The 26,987-nt window shown below is 38.2% G+C and overlaps 1 protein-coding gene across 1 annotated transcript; it reads right to left on the bottom strand.

Annotated features, from left to right (window-relative positions):
* Positions 1-12,278: 12,278 nt before the first annotated feature.
* On the bottom strand, positions 12,279-13,073 carry LOC131697466 (caveolin-1-like). Its single transcript, XM_058986502.1, has 2 exons — positions 13,050-13,073; positions 12,279-12,708 (listed from the first exon to the last, which is right to left on the bottom strand). Exons 1-2 carry the CDS (start codon positions 13,071-13,073, stop codon positions 12,367-12,369), a joined length of 366 nt encoding a protein of 121 aa, XP_058842485.1. The 3' UTR covers positions 12,279-12,366.
* Between the last annotated feature and the right edge of the window lie 13,914 nt (positions 13,074-26,987).

Genomic DNA, 26,987 nt, shown 5'->3' with positions numbered 1-26,987 from the left:
CGTCCGCTCCAGCTCATCCAGAACTCTGCTGCCCGCCTAGTGTTCTCTCTGCCTCGCTTCGCCCACGCTACTCCACTACTCCGCTCGCTCCACTGGCTCCCGATCACCGCTCGCATCCAGCTCAAGACTCTTGTACTAGCCTACAGATGCCTTGACCAGTCTGCACCCAGCTACCTCCAGACCCTCATCTCTCCCTACACCCCCACTCGACCTCTCCGCTCCGCCTGCACTAGAAGACTAGCTCTACCACCGCTACGCTCCCCTGCCTCCAAAGCCCGCTCCTTCTCCACCCTTGCTCCGCAGTGGTGGAATGACCTTCCTACAGATGTCAGGACTGCCCAGTCCCTGACCACATTCCGGCGCCTCCTTAAGACTCACCTCTTCAAAGAGCACCTGTAGAACTCCTCTGTTTGTATCCTGGGACACTATCACCCTTCATGTAAATGTGCTTTATTTTGCTCTTATCAGCCCCTATTTTACTGCATTTAATCCTGTACTTCAGAATACTGTAATCTGCCAAGTTTTTAACCTGTAGTACTTTGTATTTAATCACATCCTGATGTAACTATCACTATTTAATCATATCCTGATGTAACTATCACTATTACCTGCTGTATTATTGAATTGTGGTTTGTCAAACTTGTACTTTACTTGTTTTATTGTATTTCTTGCTCTTATTGTATTACTTGTATTGTAACGCTTGAAATGTTTTTGCTTACGATTGTAAGTCGCCCTGGATAAGGGCGTCTGCTAAGAAATAAATAATAATAATAATAATAATAATAAAAAAAAACGAGTGTGTTGTCGTGGCAGTTGGTGATCAAAGAAATAAAACAAAATAAAATCAATAAATAATAATGTCATAGACTTAAAGTCATACCTTTGAAGTCATAATGCATTGCAAGTGTTATTAGGGAATGTTGTGCTGTGTTTTCAAGCGCTTCAATGTGACAGCGGGTGCGTTCACGGAGATCAAGAGCAGCCGCCGCAGGGGAGGGATACCATGGTAAATAGGTTACCTATTTCCCATGGTATCTCTCCCCTGGGTGCGTTGTGTTTTGCTGAGCAGGAAAGCAGCGGGCGGGATGGCGAGCTTGTCCTGCTGCTCCAACACAAGCTACCTTAAGAGCCGGTAGGATGCGGTCAATGGGTGAAGTTCGTGAGGAGTACTGCATAAAAAAAAAAAACGAGTGTGTTGTCGTGGCAGTTGGTGATCAAAGAAATAAAACAAAATAAAATCAATAAATAATAATGTCATAGACTTAAAGTCATACCTTTGAAGTCATAATGCATTGCAAGTGTTATTAGGGAATGTTGTGCTGTGTTTTCAAGCGCTTCAATGTGACAGCGGGTGCGTTCACGGAGATCAAGAGCAGCCGGAGATCAAGAGCAGCCGCCGCAGGGGAGGGATACCATGGTAAATAGGTTACCTATTTACCATGGTATCTCTCCCCTGGGTGCGTTGTGTTTTGGTGAGCAGGAAAGCAGCGGGCGGGATGGCGAGCTTGTCCTGCTGCTCCAACACAAGCTACCTTAAGAGCCGGTACGATGCGGGCAATGGGTAAAGTTCGTCAGGAGTACTGCATAAAAAAAAACGAGTGTGTTGTCGTGGCAGTTGGTGATCAAAGAAATAAAACAAAATAAAATCAATAAATAATAATGTCATAGACTTAAAGTCATACCTTTGAAGTCATAATGCATTGCAAGTGTTATTAGGGAATGTTGTGCTGTGTTTTCAAGCGCTTCAATGTGACAGCGGGTGCGTTCACGGAGATCAAGAGCAGCCGGAGATCAAGAGCAGCCGCCGCAGGGGAGGGATACCATGGTAAATAGGTTACCTATTTACCATGGTATCTCTCCCCTGGGTGCGTTGTGTTTTGCTGAGCAGGAAAGCAGCGGGCGGGATGGCGAGCTTGTCCTGCTGCTCCAACACAAGCTACCTTAAGAGCCGGTACGATGCGGGCAATGGGTGAAGTTCGTCAGGAGTACTGCATAAAAAAAAAACGAGTGTGTTGTCGTGGCAGTTGGTGATCAAAGAAATAAAACAAAATAAAATCAATAAATAATAATGTCATAGACTTAAAGTCATACCTTTGAAGTCATAATGCATTGCAAGTGTTATTAGGGAATGTTGTGCTGTGTTTTCAAGCGCTTCAATGTGACAGCGGGTGCGTTCACGGAGATCAAGAGCAGCCGCCGCAGGGGAGGGATACCATGGTAAATAGGTTACCTATTTACCATGGTATCTCTCCCCTGGGTGCGTTGTGTTTTGGTGAGCAGGAAAGCAGCGGGCGGGATGGCGAGCTTGTCCTGCTGCTCCAACACAAGCTACCTTAAGAGCCGGTACGATGCGGTCAATGGGTGAAGTTCGTCAGGAGTACTGCATAAAAAAAAACGAGTGTGTTGTCGTGGCAGTTGGTGATCAAAGAAATAAAACAAAATAAAATCAATAAATAATAATGTCATAGACTTAAAGTCATACACCTTTGAAGTCATAATGCATTGCAAGTGTTATTAGGGAATGTTGTGCTGTGTTTTCAAGCGCTTCAATGTGACAGCGGGTGCGTTCACGGAGATCAAGAGCAGCCGCCGCATGTTATCTCTCCCCTGTCATAGACTTAAAGTCATACCTTTGAAGTCATAATGCATTGCAAGTGTTATTAGGGAATGTTGTGCTGTGTTTTCAAGCGCTTCAATGTGACAGCGGGTGCGTTCACGGAGATCAAGAGCAGCCGCCGCAGGGGAGGGATACCCTGGGTGCGTTGTGTTTTGCTGAGCAGGAAAGCAGCGGGCGGGATGGCGAGCTTGTCATGCTGCTCCAACACAAGCTACCTTAAGAGCCGGTACGATGCGGTCAATGGGTGAAGTTCGTCAGGAGTACTGCATAAAAAAAAAAACGAGTGTGTTGTCGTGGCAGTTGGTGATCAAAGAAATAAAACAAAATAAAATCAATAAATAATAATGTCATAGACTTAAAGTCATACCTTTGAAGTCATAATGCATTGCAAGTGTTATTAGGGAATGTTGTGCTGTGTTTTCAAGCGCTTCAATGTGACAGCGGGTGCGTTCACGGAGATCAAGAGCAGCGGGAGATCAAGAGCAGCCGCCGCAGGGGAGGGATACCATGGTAAATAGGTTACCTATTTACCATGGTATCTCTCCCCTGGGTGCGTTGTGTTTTGCTGAGCAGGAAAGCAGCGGGCGGGATGGCGAGCTTGTCCTGCTGCTCCAACACAAGCTACCTTAAGAGCCGGTACGATGCGGGCAATGGGTGAAGTTCGTCAGGAGTACTGCATAAAAAAAAAAACGATTGTGTTGTCGTGGCAGTTGGTGATCAAAGAAATAAAACAAAATAAAATCAATAAATAATAATGTCATAGACTTAAAGTCATACCTTTGAAGTCATAATGCATTGCAAGTGTTATTAGGGAATGTTGTGCTGTGTTTTCAAGCGCTTCAATGTGACAGCGGGTGCGTTCACGGAGATCAAGAGCAGCCGCCGCAGGGGAGGGATACCATGGTAAATAGGTTACCTATTTACCATGATATCTCTCCCCTGGGTGCGTTGTGTTTTGGTGAGCAGGAAAGCAGCGGGCGGGATGGCGAGCTTGTCCTGCTGCTCCAACACAAGCTACCTTAAGAGCCGGTACGATGCGGTCAATGGGTGAAGTTCGTCAGGAGTACTGCATAAAAAAAAAAACGAGTGTGTTGTCGTGGCAGTTGGTGATCAAAGAAATAAAACAAAATAAAATCAATAAATAATAATGTCATAGACTTAAAGTCATACACCTTTGAAGTCATAATGCATTGCAAGTGTTATTAGGGAATGTTGTGCTGTGTTTTCAAGCGCTTCAATGTGACAGCGGGTGCGTTCACGGAGATCAAGAGCAGCCGCCGCAGGGGAGGGATACCATGGTAAATAGGTTACCTATTTACCATGGTATCTCTCCCCTGGGTGCGTTGTGTTTTGGTGAGCAGGAAAGCAGCGGGCGGGATGGCGAGCTTGTTCTGCTGCTCCAACACAAGCTACCTTAAGAGCCGGTACGATGCGGTCAATGGGTGAAGTTCGTCAGGAGTACTGCATAAAAAAAAAAAAAAAACGAGTGTGTTGTCGTGGCAGTTGGTGATCAAAGAAATAAAACAAAATAAAATCAATAAATAATAATGTCATAGACTTAAAGTCATACCTTTGAAGTCATAATGCATTGCAAGTGTTATTAGGGAATGTTGTGCTGTGTTTTCAAGCGCTTCAATGTGACAGCGGGTGCGTTCACGGAGATCAAGAGCAGCCGCCGCAGGGGAGGGATACCATGGTAAATAGGTTACCTATTTACCATGGTATCTCTCCCCTGGGTGCGTTGTGTTTTGTTGAGCAGGAAAGCAGCGGGCGGGATGGCGAGCTTGTCATGCTGCTCCAACACAAGCTACCTTAAGAGCCGGTACGGTGCGGTAAATGGGTGAAGTTCGTCAGGAGTACTGCATAAAAAAAAAAACGAGTGTGTTGTCGTGGCAGTTGGTGATCAAAGAAATAAAACAAAATAAAATCAATAAATAATAATGTCATAGACTTAAAGTCAAACCTTTGAAGTCATAATGCATTGCAAGTGTTATTAGGGAATGTTGTGCTGTGTTTTCAAGCGCTTCAATGTGACAGCGGGTGCGTTCACGGAGATCAAGAGCAGCCGGAGATCAAGAGCAGCCGCCGCAGGGGAGGGATACCATGGTACCATGGTACCTCTCCCCTGGGTGCGTTGTGTTTTGCTGAGCAGGAAAGCAGCGGGCGGGATGGCGAGCTTGTCCTGCTGCTCCAACACAAGCTACCTTAAGAGCCGGTACGATGGGTGAAGTTCGTCAGGAGTACTGCATAAAAAAAAAAACGAGTGTGTTGTCGTGGCAGTTGGTGATCAAAGAAATAAAACAAAATAAAATCAATAAATAATAATGTCATAGACTTAAAGTCATACCTTTGAAGTCATAATGCATTGCAAGTGTTATTAGGGAATGTTGTGCTGTGTTTTCAAGCGCTTCAATGTGACAGCGGGTGCGTTCACGGAGATCAAGAGCAGCCGGAGATCAAGAGCAGCCGCCGCAGGGGAGGGATACCATGGTAAATAGGTTACCTATTTACCATGGTATCTCTCCCCTGGGTGCGTTGTGTTTTGGTGAGCAGGAAAGCAGCGGGCGGGATGGCGAGCTTGTCCTGCTGCTCCAACACAAGCTACCTTAAGAGCCGGTACGGTGCGGTAAATGGGTGAAGTTCGTCAGGAGTACTGCATAAAAAAAAAAAACGAGTGTGTTGTCGTGGCAGTTGGTGATCAAAGAAATAAAACAAAATAAAATCAATAAATAATAATGTCATAGACTTAAAGTCATACCTTTGAAGTCATAATGCATTGCAAGTGTTATTAGGGAATGTTGTGCTGTGTTTTCAAGCGCTTCAATGTGACAGCGGGTGCGTTCACGGAGATCAAGAGCAGCCGGGGGATACCATGGTAAATAGGTTACCTATTTACCATGGTATCTCTCCCCTGGGTGCGTTGTGTTTTGGTGAGCAGGAAGCAGCGGGCGGGATGGCGAGCTTGTCCTGCTGCTCCAACACAAGCTACCTTAAGAGCCGGTATACCGCTAGCTACCATATACAGCTAGATACGAAAGCATAGTAGTATACTGGCCAAGGGCGTTGGTTTTGCCCAGAGCCGTAACTAAGCTTTTAGCTACCGGGGCATGCAAATATATATATACATATATATATATATATATATATATATATATATATATATATATATATATATATAAATTATTGTTATTTTTTTTCTTTTTTCTTTTTTTTTTTTTGGATGTTAGGAGTTAGGATGGTATTTACTCGCGCATAGTTTTGAATGTTATTTCCGAATCTCTCCTTTAACATGTCTGAAGGGGACACTGTATAACTTAAAACGTGAATTAACGTCTTAAATCGTGTTAAAAGTGAGCAGTTACCTTGGGATTACACACCAGGTTCAGACGCAATGATTGGACTTATGTATCCGCAGGCGACCTGAGACTCATCGTTTCAACGGTGTCAGGAGTGCTCAACAGAAAAGAATGCATAGAGAAAAATATTATATACTGGCCAAGGGCTTTGGTTTTGCCCAGAGCCGTAACTAAGCTTTTAGCTACCGGGGAATGCAAATATATATATATATATATATATATATATATATATATATATATATATATATATTGCATGCACCTCCGGGATGAAGCAACCGGAGGTGGATGGAAAGACTCCATATCGTAGCTAGCGGGGCATGCAATTATATATATATATATATATATATATATATATATATATATATATATATATATATATATATATATATATATATATGTATATTAATTATTGATATTTTTTTTCTTTTTTCTTTTTTTTTGGATGTTAGGAGTTAGGATGGTATTTAATCGCGCATAGGTTTGAATGTTATTTCCGAATCTCTCCTTTAACATGTTTGAAGGGGACACTGTATTACTTAAAACGTGAATTAACGTCTTAAATCGTGTTAAAAGTGAGCAGTTACCTTGGAATTACACACCAGGTTCAGACGCAATGATTGGACTTATGTATCCGCAGGCGACCTGAGACTCACCGTTTCAACGGTGTCAGGAGTGCTCAACAGAAAAGAATGCATAGAGAAAAATATTGTATACTGGCGAAGGGCGTTGGTTTTGCCCAGAGCCGTAACTAAGCTTTTAGCTACCGGGGCATGCAATATATATATATATATATATATATATATATATATATATATATATATATATATATATATATATATATATATATATATTGCATGCACCTCCGGAATGAAGCAACCGGAGGTGGATGGAAAGACTCCATATCGTAGCTAGCGGGGCATGCAAGACTCCATATCGGAGCTACCGGGGCATGCAATTATATATATATATATATATATATATATATATATATATATATATATATATATATATATATATAAATTATTGTTATTTTTTTCTTTTTTCTTTTTTTTTTGGATGTTAGGAGTTAGGATGGTATTTACTCGCGCATAGGTTTGAATGTTACTTCCGAATCTCTCCTTTAACATGTTTGAAGGGGACACTGTATTACATAAAACGTGAATTAACGTCTTAAATCGTGTTAAAAGTGAGCAGTTACCTTGGAATTACACACCAGGTTCAGACGCAATGATTGGACTTATGTATCCGCAGGCGACCTGAGACTCACCGTTTCAACGGTGTCAGGAGTGCTCAACAGAAAAGAATGCATAGAGAAAAATATTGTATACTGGCCAAGGGCGTTGGTTTTGCCCAGAGCCGTAACTAAGCTTTACGGCCGTAATTATTGTTATTTTTTTTCTTTTTTCTTTTTTTTTGGATGTTAGGAGTTAGGATGGTATTTACTCGCGCATAGGTTTGAATGTTATTTCCGAATCTCTCCTTTAACATGTTTGAAGGGGAAGCCTTATTTCTTAAAACGTGAATTAACGTCTTAAATCGTGTTAAAAGTGAGCAGTTACCTTGGAATTACACACCAGGTTCAGACGCAATGATTGGACTTATGTATTCGCAGGCGACCTGAGACTCACCGTTTCAACGGTGTCAGGAGTGCTCAACAGAAAAGAATGCATAGAGAAAAATATTGTATACTGGCCAAGGGCTTTTAGCTACCGGGACATGCAAATATATATATATATATATATATATATATATATATATATATATATATATATATATATATATATATATATATATATATATTGCATGCACCTCCGGAATGAAGCAACCGGAGGTGGATGGAAAGACTCCATATCGTAGCTATCGGGGCATGCAAGACTCCATATCGGAGCTACCGGGGCATGCAATTATATATATATATATATATATATATATATATATATATATATATATATATATATATATATTAATTATTAATATTAATATTATTTTTTTTCTTTTTTCTTTTTTTTTGGATGTTAGGAGTTAGGATGGTATTTACTCGCGCATAGGTTTGAATGTTATTTCTGAATCTCTCCTTTAACATGTTTGAAGGGGACACTGTATTACTTAAAACGTGAATTAACGTCTTAAATCGTGTTAAAAGTGAGCAGTTACCTTGGAATTACACACCAGGTTCAGACGCAATGATTGGATTTATGTATCCGCAGGCGACCTGAGACTCACCGTTTCAACGGTGTCAGGAGTGCTCAACAGAAAAGAATGCATAGAGAAAAATATTGTATACTGGCCAAGGGCATAACTTTTTTGACAAGCACATAAATACTTTCTAACTGAAGAAACCTCCTGATGGATATCCTTAAGAGAATTCCAGTTGTGTTGGTCCATTAACGCAGAGATCTATATGGTAAACATATCATCCTGCCATATTGAACAAGTATAAAACATATTTGAAGAATATAGGCATTTAAAAAATTGTGATGTCCATGCACTGTATCTTGCCATTATAACATGTAGCTCTTCTGTGTTTATAATCTGGTTTCCAAGCACATTTTCTTAAGATTGTAAATTGGGTATGATGTTTTATTGGTTTAAAGCCCCGATTTTTGAAGGTCAGGACACAAGAAGCAGGATAGATACCTCTAATGTTTCCATTGTAAATCTAGATGTATGACACAAAACTTTTTTTTTTTTATAACAAGACAGCTCTCTAGTTTTATAAATATTTGAAAATTGTTTCCATCCAGGCAGAAACCCAAGGCTCTGAAACACGATATTTTCACTGCAAGAAGCATGTCAGTCCAGGCAACTGGACATTGAATGATTGTGACATGATTGTACATGTCGAGAGAAAACTATATAAAAAGTTACTGCCGCAATAACACACGGCGGGGTGTTCAAATACGGTCCAATATCCTCAGACCTAGGCTGTTTAATGGCACTTTGCCTCTAGGCATGCGGATATTGAACCATATTTGAACTCCTTGTCATGTGTTACTGCTTTCATATATTGTTTTGTAGGTCATGAAGATCTACCTTCTCAAAGTACTGGGATTACAAGGACATGTGTTATTCTAATTTACATGCGGTGAATATAATTTATTGTGACCAGCATTTTGTGGGACTGACACCTAATTTGCTAAACCATTTGTGGCTATATCTTGTCATGTATAACTAAAACGATCAGGCTACTATTCTGAACAGTAAGTTTAACTTGAGTCTGATGTGAAGTCTTTAGTGGATTATCGTCTGGAAGTGATTCAGACAACCATAAAGGGAAAACAGTTGACCTTATCTAGATCAGAGTTAGCATGTTTGCTGGCATCTGATCAATAAGGTGGTTATACAAATAGGACTGGGGGAAGTGTATTTCTCAATGCCTACTCCGAGAGACTTTGGCTTAGAAGGATTCCTTGTTAATTGCTACAGAGAAGTTTAAAAATTAAATATGTTCATTATACTAAATAGTCAGTTGTATGAATATGACTTTGTGGGGCTATAACTTATTTGAAATGTCACTGAACTGCTTTTTTACATTTCACTTAATGTTTTATGTGTTCTGTTGCTCCTTATTGAGTTAATATTATTATTCTCTAAAGCTGCCGTTTCCTGGCTTTTGAGCTTAAACTTATCAGCAATGAACAATCTTCATCAATCCATTCAAATCATGTGACAATGCGACCATTCAACTCTAGAGTACAAAACCCTACTACTCTCATATTCTGCATTAACCCCATTTCAATGTGGCCCGGGGCCAGGCCGGCCTTTACAAATGTATGAACGCAAAGCAGACTAGTGCCGCCTTTTCATATCACAGTACCAATTTGATTTTCTATGACAACACAGAAAAACAGGGATTTTCTATGCTGTCTGAGATTTTTTTTTGTTTTACATTTGGGGAGGGGCAAATAATAACCAAATCAATACACATACCATATATAAACATGAACACGGCAAATTTGCTCTAAATTTACATAAACATACCTGTGTAATAAAACTACTGCTTCCGGTACTCAAATTCAGTGTTGAATGAGTCTTCAGTTTATTTCAGTCAGTATCCAGGGCTATTCAAAGATGCTGAAAACAGTAACAATCACCCCTGAAGATCGGATCAATGAGTTTGGCAAGGACGAATTTCACGTCGATGGTAATGTGCTGTTTTGTACGTCATGCAGCAAGGCTGCAGATTACACTCATAGGCAGAACACATGGGAAGCGCTAAACATACATTGGATGAAATGAAACTTAAACAAACACCAAACTTGGGATTCTTTTCTGCACACAACGCCAGCGTCTCACGACAATCTGAATGGAGAATGCTGCAGCTGTGCTTTACAAAAGCCGTCCAGATGACAAAGACTAAATCTGAGTTGAACTAACATGAATATTTGTTTTAATTGTTTTATTTATTTTTACAACAGGGAACTATTTGTAACGTTTTAAGTAAAAAAAAAAAAAGTGTGTTTGTTTTATTGATTAATGGCACTGCTTGTGACTTGCTTAGAATTTGAAAGTGTAATACATTGTATTTTCACTGTAATATTTCAATGTCTGTTATTGTGATAGTTATTGTTAATGTTATTCTACTGCCGATAGAGCAGTAGTTTATTATGTGTCGTGCATGTTGTTGAGCAAAGTGTATTTGATATATCTGACGGTGCATTGCTGTATTTAGGGCGCTTCCTTTAATGAAGTTGCCGTAACTAGTTGCCGTAACTGGAACAAGGGTTTTGTTATAGCCATATGTTTGTTAATCTTCCAAGAGAAGGGGCAATGCTGATGTTCAGTCTTGTAATGGTTAGGGACTAGAGAATAATAATGACAATGATAACAATAGAATAGTTAACGATCATGTTTGTAAACAAAGACGCTCATGTAGGTTAAAAACAAATACGTAACTGAGAAGAAACATGTGTAATGTTTATTTTTATTTATTTTTGTATAAAATGATTCCAGGGTTATTGAATTAATTAATTAATGTGTCTTTCCTTAGGAGGGAGCAGTAGGTGGTCAGTCGTTGGCTTGTCTGTGAATGTACCGCCTGTTAGTCATTTACAATCTGAGTGAAGTATCCATTACGAAAACAAATATTTATAAAAATATAAACAAGCAATTAAAATGATAGGCTACTCTTTAAGCATGCTACATACTCCTGCATTAATCAAGCAAGATAGAATAAAAACAACCAACAACAACAAATTCATGTTATAACTTTTTTTATTGTGCTCAGCATATCCGTTTTTACAGTAAAAGCGGGGAAAAGAAAAGTCCATTAGATATAAAAATATTAACTTTCTATGTGATTAATGCATTGATTCAAGCAATAGTTGCAATATACCTTCTGTTGTGATAGTAAATACAACCAATATACAGAGGTGTACACATATCTATTTAATTTTAAAGCTAACTGATGATCACAGTATAACATGTTGTCACTGCTTTAGATACTGTAGCAATTACATGTTTTTGTTGTTATTTACAAAACTTCTGTGCCAGTGTCTACCTTAAATGGAAGAATACTCTAATAATGTGAACTTCTACTTGCTACAATAATATTAAAAGTTGTTATTACCTTTCAGGGCATTTTAACTCACTTGAAAGAAAACTTAAGGCTCAAGTTAATTTGTCTTGTATTAAGGGAGGGGCAGTTGTATTATGTCAATGAAGCATGAAAAACAAAACAAAAAAGAATGATCCTGTTTTTATAATCTATTTCTGAGTAGCTGTATTTTATGTTTTCTGATTTACACATTGGACTATATGTTTTAAGTGTAATTTAAAGAAATTAACTATCATGTACACGTATTACTACGCGTAGTCTTTAAAAAGGAATCCCACTTTCTGCAACATGTATTTCTAGGCATCCAAGAGATAACACAATGAATGATATGTCAGTTAAATCCCACTCTTACTCTTTTATAAACATAACCATTAATTAAAATAAAAGCTTGTAGCAGACCAAGCAGCATCATGGCAAAAAACAAAAAATGTTCTCTTCAAAACAGCCAGTTTGCAAAGATCGTTCAGCTGCAGGCACAGTCCTCGGCTACCAGCAGCAACAGACCCACTGTGTAGCCTTGCACTGTATGTTTAGTGAGCTGTCATACCTATGCACGGTTAACAGCAACTAAACAACACAATTTTACACAATGTATTATGATGGAATGAGAGAGTAAGAATTTTGGTGCAGTCTCTAAACACACACTGCCAAAAAAGGAGAACTCTGTCTTTTACGATAAACAATGGGATCAAATCTGAGTAAGCAAATACTCTCTCTCCGCCCCCTCCCCCCCCAACCTCCCGTGTGCCGGTGTTCATAAAACTGTTTCTGGAAAGCAGCTGTGAGCTTGTAGCCAGCAGAATGCCTTGGAGCCCCTGCTTTCAGTCTCGTGTGCCTCACACCTCTTTGCTCAAAGAGATCCTCACGCTGTTGAAGACTTTGCCAATGGCTTCGAAGAGGGGGTCGCAGAAAGTGTGAATGCAGATGGAGTAGACTCTGCTGACACACTGGATCTCGATCAAGTAGCTCTTCACACAGGGAACCACAACCCATATATGAATGAAGGACAGGATGGCGAAGTATATACCCCAGATGAGGGCCAGGGGGATGCCGACCAGAGCGGTGAGGATGCGGTAACACCAGTATTTGGTGACTGTGAACGTGGTAAAGCTGGCCTTCCATATACCATCAAAGCTGTTGGTGCCGTCAGGTTCTGCAATGACATCCTCAAAATCAACCTAAGGAGAAAAAAAGTGCGATAATTATTGATGGCAGAAGCATCAATAAGGGGTGCATAGTACTAGAAAAGGAAATGAAAGGCATTGTAGAGCATCAAAAGGACATCTGAGGACACTGTGAATGAGAATTTCCAGCCGACCATCTCTGTCATAATAAGTTCGAAGTACATTAACGTTTGCTAGTACTGTTATGTCTGTGTTAACACGACAATGTACAGCCATGCCTGTTCTGGTTTTAATGTGAAGTCTTGCATCCAGTCTTGGGTGTGCCTTCTAGTTTCTCAGCTATTCTCCCTATTAGTTACAAATATGACAGCCCAAAGTAAGGTGTTGTATCTCACCATCTTAGCCTTTTTCACATTCATAATTCTTCCAACATCAAGCAATGAAATAAATTAGATTTTGAACATTTTAATATATACAATTGGGCCTATCCACACAGTTTTAACTTGTGCTTTACATTTAAAAAAAATTATAAATAAATAAAAAACATTTTTAAAATCTGTTTCGATTAATAAAATTAAAAGTTTGATATTTTGAAAAAAATACTTTAAGAAAAAGGGTTGGCCCGTTTAATACTCAAAATAATGATAGTAATCTTTGCTACAAGATCTTAAATGAAGGTGAGGGTAATATTTTAACCAATAATAACAATACTTACAAATTAATATAAATTAAAGATACATTAATAATGGATTCCACACCCCTGGCACACAAACACCCCAAGCCCAACATGAACAGCTAGAGCATTCAACTGAACAGACAAATAATTGGTACAAATGTGTTACATTAATACTATATGAATAAAGAAAAGAAGAAATCACATGATAATTCCCTTCTACAAACATATTGACCTTCAAAAACTAGAATTCTGCTCGTGTTTGAGAAGGAAGACAAAAACATGACAAGGAATAAATGTATTTAATTAGGGTTGTAGTATTATAATACGGGAGGACTTTAAACTAGTTCCAATGAATGTTTGCTTTGTTGCTTGAGGCATATTTAGTTGTCATGACAACCCAAGAGGCTCAAACAGAAATAATGTATGTAGAGATGGATATAACTTTTTCTTCTTGTTCATTAAAACAGATTCCTGGCTTTGTATTGCAATAATGTGTTTAAGGACAATGTATTACTGTTACACTACATAACTGCATTGCCATGGTGTTTTAGATAGTGCCTGTGTTGGACTACCAGGCAGTTGACCAGTGAGATAAGGCTTGGCTTGCTAAAAAGGGCATTGTGTAATTACAAATCTGTTCACAAACTGGGCTCGTACTGGTGCCCTTGTCTATTTGATTACAATTACAAAACAACACAGCTCTTCCACTTAAAATTTGCACCCTTTGCTTTTTTGGTATTTCTTGGCCTGACACAACACATAAGCTTGCACATTTCCTACAGTTTCATTTCTACATGTCAGGTTTGTGTTTTTTTTTTATTTTTTGGTTTTTTTGCCTCTTTATAACAGAGCTTTGGGGTCCTATTAGAAGCAAGTGCAGTCACTCCTCAGTTGTGAGGGAAACACAGACTAGAACTAATGACAGACATAGAGAGGTTGTTCCAACTACCAATGCCCAGGCACACATGTGCAAGTTAACAATGGATGACTGCAAGGCAGTATGTTAGCAAAGCCTTTCTACCCAGAGTTCAGAAATTCAGACAACCACAATACAACTTCCCCGTGACAAGGTAGAGCCCCTCCAAACAATGCTTGTGAAACACAGGATTTCCTACAAGCATAAAAACATCAGCTTGCAAGTCTGGAAGGTAAGACGGATGTCACTCCATAACCTAAAATAGCTGTCAACTCTGTTACACAAGGAGTGAAATAACCTTCCACAAATGTTCTTCCAAACATTGACTGCTTCCATGAGCTTCAGGTGCCCAATAGTATGTTAAGACCAAGGTGAATTCTGACTATTTATCAGTTTGTTTTGTGGAATTGAATGGTGTTCTACAGTTGACCCTGAAGATACCCTGACAAAAGCATGGAAAACCAAGCATGCTAAAATACTGGTAACACATATGGAAGCATGAAGAAGCACAAAGAATGACTAAGGGATGACAGCCAAACTGGATATGTGAGTATACATTTGGTAGTTATATTCATAAAAGAAATAGTCGAATAAACATTAATTTGTCAAAATTATGCAGCGTTAAATATATTTTTACTAGTTGATATGTATTTTTTATAGCCAGATAATGGACATAGGTTTAACTTTCTATCATTGTTTCAGGCTACTCTACTTGAAATACTGAGAAATAAATTCAAAAAAGAGAGAAAGCCACTTATTTCAGTGGAGACTGTAGAAGACATGAAAAAAAAGTTTGGTGCTGTGGGTCGAGGAAGGAAGCGTGCACCAGAGCAACAGCAACCGCTCATGAAAAAGAGAAGAGAATCTGTAAGCCTAACTCTTGGATCTGCATTGACAGAAATAGATTGAAATAGAATTACATACTTTATATATGTACATACATGCGATTGTGTAGTTTATTAGCTAATTGGCTTTCATGGAGAGTACTTGATCTTTAGCATTTTTCCAGAGTAAAGAAAAGCACAGAGAATACATGCAGTAAATGCCTGATCATAAGTATTGAATTACTTAACGTTATGATACATATTGCAGATGCAAAGTGAGGAGTTCCCAGGAGAAGACGAGCATAGTATTGCCAAACACTTGGACTCCATAAGAAAAGAAATAACGAAATTGAGGCCGAACATTGAAGCCATATGTGACAGCATGAATAGAACTGTACACACTCGGGAAAGAATGATGGAGAAGAAGTCCACTGAAGAAGTCCTTGGTCTGTTTCCATTCCTAAAGCATCCTAAACTGGTAGGTACTAGTTTTTATTCTACTATGGTGATTGATCAGAAATTAATATTTTTAGTTATAAGCATGTATAATCACTTTAATTAGTCCTCCTAGGTGACCTTTCTGCATCAGCAATCCACCTGCTCCAGCTTTTACAAAACTCCACTGCTCCTGGTTTTTCCCATGCAACTTCTTTCTGCTCGCATTCAGTTTAGTTTGATTTTGTTTTATTTATTTATTTTTTTAACTACTACATTATTTGTAAGTATTCAACTCTTTTTTACAGCTGTGTATATCGCCTTGGATAAAGGCATATGATAAATAAATAAATAAATATAATAATAACTTTAGCATCTGTATTTTAGCTGTTGCACGAAGTAGAACTACGTTTTGGAGTAAACTTGGAACGGAACCTAATGAGTGGCCTATCCAGAATGGTAGATGCTATTTTCAGACTTTCTAGTGGGCATCTTCTAACTACTGTGATGTCCTACATTGAAGATGCTTCAGATAAGACACAGGGAAATGGTAATGTATAAGAAATATTTATTGTACATCAAATTGTTTTGACCTATCTCAGAATAGGATCTATAAATAACTATTAAACAGAAAATGATGCAACTTCATTTCATACACTTGGAGCATAATATTTCATGGGGAAGATAGCTGGTATTTAACTCTCACAGGGGCATAAAAACCAATGCGAAAAACCTGCATGAACAGATTTTTAGAAACTTTGTTGATACTGTTCTTAACATTTTTTTGCTCCAATCCACAATAACGTTTGTATCAGTGGTGGTCAGTCCTGGTCCTGGAGAGCTACAGTCGTGTGTGTGTTTTTTTTTAGGTATCTTTAAATCATTTAAACTATTCTTTATCTGTGCAGTTTAGCAAATAATGAATTCATGAATGTAACTGAGAGCACTGGTGGAATGCAAAGCCAAAGATCCTGTACCTCTCAGACCAGGGTTGCTCAACATTCTTCCGTTTGCTTTGTACTTTGTATATGATCTGATACCCTATTTGTAGGACTGAGAATGAATGCTGCATTGTTGCTGTTGCCAGCTTTGTTTCGAGAGAGGGAAAATCTGTTGTTTGTTGTTGACCAAGTAAGTTAATTGAGCTCTACTTTTTAAATGTAGCTTAACTGAATTGATGTTTTCAATGTTAAATACAAAGTCAAATTATCATTTAGAGATATCTCAAAATGAGTTTGAGATATCTCCAAATTAATTCCTGATATCTGTAAACCATTTTGAGATATCTTAAAATATGTTAAGATATCTCTAATTATTTCAAAATATTTTAAGATATATTCAACTGATTTAAGGATATTTTGAAATATTTAAAGATATCTGTTAAATATTTAAAGGTATCTCTTAATTTGGCTTGCCATAAATGTGTACTTAATGAATTATGAGGGAGACTTGTAGGCAATTAACAGGAGTTTAAGACGTTCCTCGCTGTTTTAAGTGAGATCCGACAGTTAAAATGTTTTTAAAGGGAGGAATATTACGAAATCCCTTTAAAGTAGCCGCAGCCCCACCACACGAGCCGCCACTGCTTGTAGGTATGGTGAGATGCTGCTGAAGTACAATTTCATATAATTTATTGTTGAATAAAGTTATTAATTATTATTTTAAAATCTATACAGGTACCACCATCACCTACGCCAACTATCGTTTTCAAGGGAACAACAAGCCCATTGGCAGCAGATGACATCTCTGTTTGTGTTGATGGAATTGAGATACTCAGTGATTATCCAGGAATGGATATCACCCTTGCTGTTGAATGTATTTTTTCTCTTTATTTTTCCTTGGGCATTGAGTATCCTAAAGCTCTAAAAAATTGTCTGACTTTCATGGAAAGGTACTTCATGAAGCTGAGTATCTCTGACAAAGTACCTTTGCCAGTGTTAAAGATGTACAGTCAAATAACTGCACTTTTACTTGGGGAATAATTATATTGATCTGATGGAATGCCATTTTAACATTTAATCTGAAATTAAATGAATTTATTGTGTCAACTGTTTAATTTGATTACAAAAACAGAATATTTGATATAAAAATGTAATTGTACATATCAAAAAAAAGTATTTATTTTAAATGTAAATGGCTGATTAGAAAATTAATTGTTTATAACAAATGTAAATTGTTTTTAATAGAAGTTTTGATTTAAAAAAACTAATAAACATTCAGTCTTAATTTATAGATATCATAAACTCATAATAAGCTCTGATCTAAATACTGTACTGTAGCTCTTCTAATTTGTGCCACCAAAAAATGAATAAGAAAAAAGAAACCCACGTTCATCAGTTTCAATATACATTTTATCTCAGCTTTTTCAAGGTCTATTACATGTTCTTGAAAATGTATTTTGTGTAAGTTTCAGGAAAATCTGTGGGATGCATAGATTTATTTTCCAGTTTGCTGCAAGACCCTTTTTTTCACTGTGTAAATAATATGGTTTAATTATTAAAAACACACAGGTTGAATACAACTGTGTAAAACTGTATATAACTAAACCTGAAACTACTCTAATGGTTTAACCTGTAAAAACAATAAATTGTTATATAAATGTTTAATAAATAAATTGTTGGCATCCTGAATTGAGTGATTTATCAAAGCACTTACACTTCTGAGGTTGGGGGATTCTAAAGGATGTGAAGAGCTCTTAACGGTATACATTTGTTTTTTCTCAGATGAACCAAACAAATGTTAGCTTGCGAGGTTCGGGGGGCGTGAAGCTGGGGGGGCTGCTAATCTCTAATCTTTCAATTTTCTAATCTCCAGTTAATTAGTTCTATTTTACTATTTAAGACCTGATCACCTGCACCTTTTCTGTCTAGTGTTTCGTTTTTCCTCCTCCTCCCCTCCTCCACCTTCTACATGCCTTCGCATCGGTCATCTCTGGGGGGCAAGTGAGGCTCACTTCCCCGACCTCAGGGCTAGGCAGCCGCCTCCCTTACCTTCAGGGGTTCTCACCGCGTGAGTCAGAGCGGACCACCGGCCAAACTCTGTCCTGTCGCAGCTCCTGCGCTCATCTCACTCGAGGCTCTCTTCTATTCTGCCTCTCTTCAGGACGTGGTCACTCGTGCCGAGTCCTATACTAACCTCAATGCTCTGTCCTTATTTTCAGGTCCCAGGCAGCGTGATGTCTCGGCCAATCAGAGGTTTTACGAGCGCCCCTTACATAAGCCTCAAATGCTGGGTACCTCTCTCATCTCCTCCCGAGGGGTGGCTTTTCAAGTCTAACCCTCATATGTGTTTTCAGGTCGCCGGGTCCTCCGCCCCTGGGATGTCGACAGCGTCGGCCCCAGTCGACGACCTCTTTTCTATCCCGTTTCAGGTTGCCGGGTCCTCCGCCCCTGGGATGTCGACAGCGTCGGCCCCAGTCGACGACCTCTTTTCTATCCCGTTTCCGGTTGCCGGGTCCTCCGCCCCTGGGATGTCGACAGCGTCGGCCCCAGTCGACGACCTCTTTTCTATCCTTTCCGGTTGCCGGGTCCTCCGCCCCTGGGATGTCGACAGCGTCGGCCCCAGTCGGTGACCACATTCTGTCCTACTAACTGCTCCTTGCTGCTGCCTTATCTTTCCCCCCCAGCTCACGCCCAGTGAACCCTCCATAGAATGTTAATTGTAAGGTTCAATAGTGTAACTCTTATGGTTCTATATTAAACCTCAATAGAAGGTTCTTCAGAGGAACCAATATGGTTCTGTATTATACCATTAATATAAGAACCATGGTGGTTCTTTATTAAACCTCTAATGCAGGGTTCTTCCAAAGAACCATTTTAAAAGGTTCCATATAGCACTTCAAAAAGGTTCCAAATCTATACCAGCAGATAGAACCTTTTAGGGTTCTATATTGTACCCTTTTTTCTAAGAGCGTACTGCATAAAAAAACGAGTGTGTTGTCGTGGCAGTTGGTGATCAAAGAAATAAAACAAAATAAAATCAATAAATAATAATGTCATAGACTTAAAGTCATACCTTTGAAGTCATAATGCATTGCAAGTGTTATTAGGGAATGTTGTGCTGTGTTTTCAAGCGCTTCAATGTGACAGCGGGTGCGTTCACGGAGATCAAGAGCAGCCGCCGCAGGGGAGGGATACCATGGTAAATAGGTTACCTATTTACCATGGTATCTCTCCCCTGGGTGCGTTGTGTTTTGGTGAGCAGGAAAGCAGCGGGCGGGATGGCGAGCTTGTCCTGCTGCTCCAACACAAGCTACCTTAAGAGCCGGTACGATGCGGTCAATGGGTGAAGTTCGTCAGGAGTACTGCATAAAAAAAAAAACGAGTGTGTTGTCGTGGCAGTTGGTGATCAAAGAAATAAAACAAAATAAAATCAATAAATAATAATGTCATAGACTTAAAGTCATACCTTTGAAGTCATAATGCATTGCAAGTGTTATTAGGGAATGTTGTGCTGTGTTTTCAAGCGTTTCAATGTGACAGCGGGTGCGTTCACGGAGATCAAGAGCAGCCGGAGATCAAGAGCAGCCGCCGCAGGGGAGGGATACCATGGTAAATAGGTTACCTATTTACCATGGTATCTCTCCCCTGGGTGCGTTGTGTTTTGGTGAGCAGGAAAGCAGCAGGCGGGACGGCGAGCTTGTCCTGCTGCTCCAACACAAGCTACCTTAAGACCTGGTACGATGTGGGCAATGGGTGAAGTTCGTCAGGAGTACTGCATAAAAAAACGAGTGTGTTGTCGTGGCAGTTGGTGATCAAAGAAATAAAACAAAATATTACCACTGTATTACCAATATATATATATATATATATATATATATATATATATATATATATATATATATATATATATATATTATTGTTATTTTTTTTCTTTTTTCTTTTTTTTTTTTGATGTTAGGTGTTAGGATGGTATTTACTCGCGCATAGGTTTGAATGTTATTTCCGAATCTCTCCTTTAACATGTTTGAAGGGGACACTGTATTACTTAAAACGTGAATTAACGTCTTAAATCGTGTTAAAAGTGAGCAGTTACCTTGGGATTACACACCAGGTTCAGACGCAATGATTGGACTTATGTATCCGCAGGCGACCTGAGACTCACCGTTTCAACGGTGTCAGGAGTGCTCAACAGAAAAGAATGCATAGAGAAAAATATTGTATACTGGCCATGGGCTTTGGTTTTGCCCAGAGCCGTAACTAAGCATTTAGCTATATATATATATGGACACACATTGTTCTATTTATTCAGTGTCTTTGCTATGCTGTTTCACATGAGTAATATTGACACAAGCCCCCTTATCTGCTGTACTGGCACAACCTGTTGGAGTGGAAGTTTCCTGCTGACATCAGATTTTTAAAACTCCCTGTAGAAGTGTCATGTTCTAATTTTAATGCTGGCATACAAACAATTTACAGACAGAAAGGTTATGATCGTCTCTCTCCTCTCCATCTACAGGACATACTTATCATTTTTGTGTGATTGATTTATAAATGCTTTTAGTCTATTAAGGTTTTGCATATACTGTAAACTAACAGAGTTACTTTTTATCCCTTTAGTTTTACCCATAAAGCAACAGTATCAGTCACATGTTTGGGAATGGAAGATAAATTTCTGACAAATACCTCAATTGTGACAAAGTTAATAATCTAAAACATGCATGTAAACTCGTCGGTGTCTCTGTGGATAGACAGAAAAGACCAATTGTACTGTGTGACATGGCTACCACAATAGTGAGATTTTGCTACTCTGTAGTCAATACAGTCTGTGTCCATACAGTACCACAATACAGATTTACTGTATGAACTATCAAGCAACATGACTACTATAGAAGGTAATAATGAATACTGCAATAGAAATAGCACAGCACCTATAACAGTATAGTATTTAAGTAACTAATGTATTTTAGAATGTTACTAATATAGAATGCCAACAATAGTTCTTTCTATAGCAATAGTGCCACTGTATTTACAAATGATATACAATGGGGACATTTTAACACATTGTTGGACAGAAATGTTACGTTCCTGGAAACTAAGAACAGTTTATGGCATGTGTCTTTAAAACTGTGCCAAGCAGATGGCTGGTCAGACTATGAGAATAATACAGTGTCTGTTACACAACTTTATTTAAAACCTAGGGGTTCAAAAAAGGTTGTGCTCTAGTGTTAGCAGATTTCTATTTGCAGCAGTCTTACAGATTTCAGATTAAACAAACACAATCTGTCTGTTTTAACTGCAACCTGCTGTCTCCAACACGAGAAAGACTGCCTCGGTTGAATTTCACAAACCTTATTTTGTTGTTGTAGTTTTTGAAAAAACAGAATTCTATAATATATATATATATATATATATATATATATATATATATATATATATATATATATATATATATATATATACAGTGCCTTGCGAAAGTATTCGGCCCCCTTGAACTTTGCGACCTTTTGCCACATTTCAGGCTTCAAACATAAAGATATGAAACTGTAATTTTTTGTGAAGAATCAACAACAAGTGGGACACAATCATGAAGTGGAACGAAATTTATTGGATATTTCAAACTTTTTTAACAAATAAAAAACTGAAAAATTGGGCGTGCAAAATTATTCAGCCCCCTTAAGTTAATACTTTGTAGCGCCACCTTTTGCTGCGATTACAGCTGTAAGTCGCTTGGGGTATGTCTCTATCAGTTTTGCACATCGAGAGACTGAAATTTTTGCCCATTCCTCCTTGCAAAACAGCTCGAGCTCAGTGAGGTTGGATGGAGAGCATTTGTGAACAGCAGTTTTCAGTTCTTTCCACAGATTCTCGATTGGATTCAGGTGTAGACTTTGACTTGGCCATTCTAACACCTGGATATGTTTATTTGTGAACCATTCCATTGTAGATTTTGCTTTATGTTTTGGATCATTGTCTTGTTGGAAGACAAATCTCCGTCCCAGTCTCAGGTCTTTTGCAGACTCCATCAGGTTTTCTTCCAGAATGGTCCTGTATTTGGCTCCATCCATCTTCCCATCAATTTTAACCATCTTCCCTGTCCCTGCTGAAGAAAAGCAGGCCCAAACCATGATGCTGCCACCACCATGTTTGACAGTGGGGATGGTGTGTTCAGTGTGATGAGCTGTGTTGCTTTTACGCCAAACATAACGTTTTGCATTGTTGCCAAAAAGTTCGATTTTGGTTTCATCTGACCAGAGCACCTTCTTCCACATGTTTGGTGTGTCTCCCAGGTGGCTTGTGGCAAACTGTAAACGACACTTTTTATGGATATCTTTAAGAAATGGCTTTCTTCTTGCCACTCTTCCATAAAGGCCAGATTTGTGCAGTATACGACTGATTGTTGTCCTATGGACAGAGTCTCCCACCTCAGCTGTAGATCTCTGCAGTTCATCCAGAGTGATCATGGGCCTCTTGGCTGCATCTCTGATCAGTCTTCTCCTTGTATGAGCTGAAAGTTTAGAGGGACGGCCAGGTCTTGGTAGATTTGTAGTGGTCTGATACTCCTTCCATTTCAATATTATCGCTTGCACAGTGCTCCTTGGGATGTTTAAAGCTTGGGAAATCTTTTTGTATCCAAATCCGGCTTTAAACTTCTCCACAACAGTATCTCGGACCTGCCTGGTGTGTTCCTTGTTCTTCATGATGCCCTCTGCGCTTTAAACGGACCTCTGAGACTATCACAGTGCAGGTGCATTTATACGGAGACTTGATTACACACAGGTGGATTCTATTTATCATCATTAGTCATTTAGGTCAACATTGGATCATTCAGAGATCCTCACTGAACTTCTGGAGAGAGTTTGCTGCACTGAAAGTAAAGGGGCTGAATAATTTTGCACGCCCAATTTTTCAGTTTTTTATTTGTTAAAAAAGTTTGAAATATCCAATAAATTTTGTTCCACTTCATGATTGTGTCCCACTTGTTGTTGATTCTTCACAAAAAATTACAGTTTCATATCTTTATGTTTGAAGCCTGAAATGTGGCAAAAGGTCGCAAAGTTCAAGGGGGCCGAATACTTTCGCAAGGCACTGTATATATATATATATATATATATATATATATATATATATATATATATATATATTAGTGTCAAAGTGGGGTACATGTTGCCACTTTTGGGATCTTTCAGTGTCTTCTAGTGTAAATGAACACTGGACCACAGATAGTTTTCAGCAGGGGACATAGAGGGCAGTTCAGTTTTATCATGAGCTCTGACAGTAACACACACAACAAAAAAGTATGTTAGTAACATATCTACTACTGCAAGGCTGTAAAAACAAAATTGCAGCTATCAGTATCCTGGAAAAGTATAATACTATATATGTAGAAATGTGTTACAAATGCCCATGCATGTTCTTTATATCCTCAAATTCTGATAAAGAATGTTAATGTTGTTGTTGTTGTTGTTGTTGTTGTTGTTGTTGTTGTTATTTATTTCTTAGCAGGCGCCCTTATCCAGGGCGACTTACAGTTGTAAACAAAAATACATTTCAAGACCCAAGGGGTCAACAGGAGTCAATTTTATAGAATGCAAGTGTAACATGGCAGCTTCTCTTTATTCAAACATCACCTTTTATCATTATTTATAAAGTAATAACAGTTAATACGATCAGCTATACAGTCAGATATTGTTTTGACAAGGACCATTATATATCATAAAAGGAAAGCCATTTAAATGTTTCTTTTGATTACGATACCTCCCAATCCAATTCAAAATAAATGGGGGTTTCTGAGTCTTTTGGGAGTGTAACTGTCCTGAAACTGCAGACAGCTGTAAGCTTTTATTTAATGAAGTGCAGTAAATGGGTTGGTTGGAGTGAAAAATATGAAATGATTCCTATACATTGTTTTGTAATATAATTGTATCACATAAAACAAAGCCAGTGACATGAATGTTTTCCATCTCACAAAAGCAGTCAAGATATTCTTAAAATGGAACCTACATGAATGCAATCCTCATGTCATACAGCACAAAAACAATATCACTTGAGGTCGTTTTTCAACAGATTTATTGTTTGTTTAAATAGTACAGTACTATATTTCACATATATGTATCCCTTACTCTGGGTTATACTGTAGATTTACTGCATGTCTTGCTAGACATTCCAAGAGCTGTTTTTAAGCTGGTCAAGGCAGGTTTTCTGCTGGCCATGGAGGATAAAAAACCTGTTATTCTGGTTCAGGGAAACTAGTAAACTGAAGTCAATTTTTACACAGTGTAGTTAAACATCTAGGGTGAATGTTAAGGTTCTACAGACTTCACCACTATCGTGGTTCTAAAATGAGATCTGGTTTAACACCAGTTAGAGCAGTATATCGGTTTAAATTAAACCCTACTTCAGACAATTAGTTTTCTTTTTAAACCCAATTAAACCATATACAACTGACACATTGCCCTAGTATGTGTCTTTGTCTAAAATGTACTGTATGTGACACACACACACACATATATATATATATATATATATAATATATATATATATATATATATATATATATATATATATATATATATATATATATATATATATCGTTTTATGTATTATTATTATAGCTTGTAAGGCAGATAGTAAGAACAGCTTGAATGCTTAGCCAACAAATACACTAAAAGTAGTTTATATAAATTAATAAGGAGTATGTAGCCTTGTTTGAGACTTTGTTGCTAAAAACTGTTATATATAAAAAGACGGCATTTTACAGACTAAACTGTTTTTATACTATAGTATGCTATGGAGAGAGGTGATCAACATGCAGTTGAGGAATTGCCTTTGTAGTGAATGGCACTTTTATGCAGTCATAGCTACAGAAATGCATGCAGTAGCTACGGACAGGAATCACGTACTTGTTACAGATACCAGCATATTTTTTAAAAACTAGAAGAATTGTTAAATAAAATCTCCCCTTTTGATGTTTTGTTTCCTATAATAAAATTGCCACTTACTTGCTAAACCTCAAACCACCTCAATGCTTCACTGAAGCAAGGCAAATGTTTTTTTTTTTCCGTTTTTATAGCCTTGTTTATTTTAGGCTGCCAAGGAATGTCTAGCCAACCTGTCTGAAGTAAAGAGCACACAAACAGCAGCTCCGTCTCAGTCTGGTTGGGAGTTCAAGGAAACCCATTTACAACATGCCTCATATGGTCTAGGAAATAATAATGAAAAATAATAATAATAATGATAATGATAATGATAATCATCATCATCATCAACATCTTGTTCCAATATTTGAGGCAAAGGTAATTGCAGCACAATTTCCCTCAATCTACACAGCTGGTTAAATAAATATCTCACGAGAGATCAACACTTGAATACAGCACTGTTAACAGAATACTGAAGATAACTTCAGGCAAAACTGATGGCATGTCAGATTTGAATTAAAACAGAATATCCTTGTTCTGACTATGCATCACTGTTTTAAAGAAATGTACTGTACTTTTTCTATGTGCTTATACCTGATGTTTACCACTTCTCAGATCTATACCATGCTTCCTTGTGCTTTTCCATACTTCACAATGCTATGTTCATCTCATGGTATTCTGTATCACAGTAATCTTTTATAAGAGAAAATAGGCTTTTTAGTCCTAGGGGACCGCCTTTGGATTTATCAAAAGCTCCTCACACATAGACAATGTACAGAATGCAATAGTCCAAGCATATTGATTTCATCTGGATTTGGAGAGTTTGACAACGAATATTGGTATGATATGTTTATTAAATTAGGCAATGGTTTACTGTACTAAATCCCAGGTTTTGAAATGTAATATTCTGACTTGTCATTCTCCAATTCACACCAGAAGATAAAGGAAAGCTACAGGTTAGTTGGCACCTCTTTAAACGATTAGGATATTTGTCAATGGAGCTTTTGGCAAAAAAATTGTTCCAGTTCATTGAATTTCCATGGACTTCTCTCATGCACAGCCTTCAACTCATACCAAAGATTCTCGTATTTAGATCAGGACTTTGACTATACCATTCCAGAACCTTGATTGTATTCTTCTTTAACCATTCTGAAGTAGATTTTGACGTGTGCTTTGGATCGTTGTTGTGTTGGAGTGTCCAGTTCCGCTTTAAACCAAGTTTTCATAATCATCTCTCTGCCAGTTGACTTAAATGAGTATGGAACAGAGTCACACAGTGCAGATATCACTATGTAACACAATTTTTGTTCCTGGGTAGTAAGTGTTATTTCCTAATTGCTTATGCCTCAAAAGTATAGAAAATGGCTATTATTCCCCACAAACTTTGCTTTTGTGACCAGGACAGTGATATTTTGAAATTTACCTATTTCCAATGAGAAAACGGGCGAATTTGTGTCTTTTCGTTCACATAAAGTCAGAAAAAAACAACATATGAATCCAAATTAACATGTATTTAGACTAAAGTAATACAAAAATGACTACAAAAGATTTAGAAGCGAGTAGTTTTTCGAGATTTACGATTATACTGTAAATCACTTTCACGAATCAGCCCCCAAATGTAGTCTC

Source organism: Acipenser ruthenus, chromosome 14, assembly GCF_902713425.1.
Source record: "Acipenser ruthenus chromosome 14, fAciRut3.2 maternal haplotype, whole genome shotgun sequence".
NCBI classification, from domain to species: Eukaryota; Metazoa; Chordata; class Actinopteri; order Acipenseriformes; family Acipenseridae; genus Acipenser; species Acipenser ruthenus.
The sequence above is the reverse complement of the archived record's forward strand: the minus strand, read 5'-3'. Positions and strand labels throughout refer to the sequence as shown.

Coding starts and splice junctions, on each gene's coding strand:
- LOC131697466 (XM_058986502.1), bottom strand. CDS start 13,073: ATGAATGTGAAAAAGGCTAAGATG. Junction 12,709..13,049: donor ATGTGAAAAAGGCTAAGATG/GTGAGATACAAC, acceptor TTTTCTCCTTAG/GTTGATTTTGAGGATGTCAT.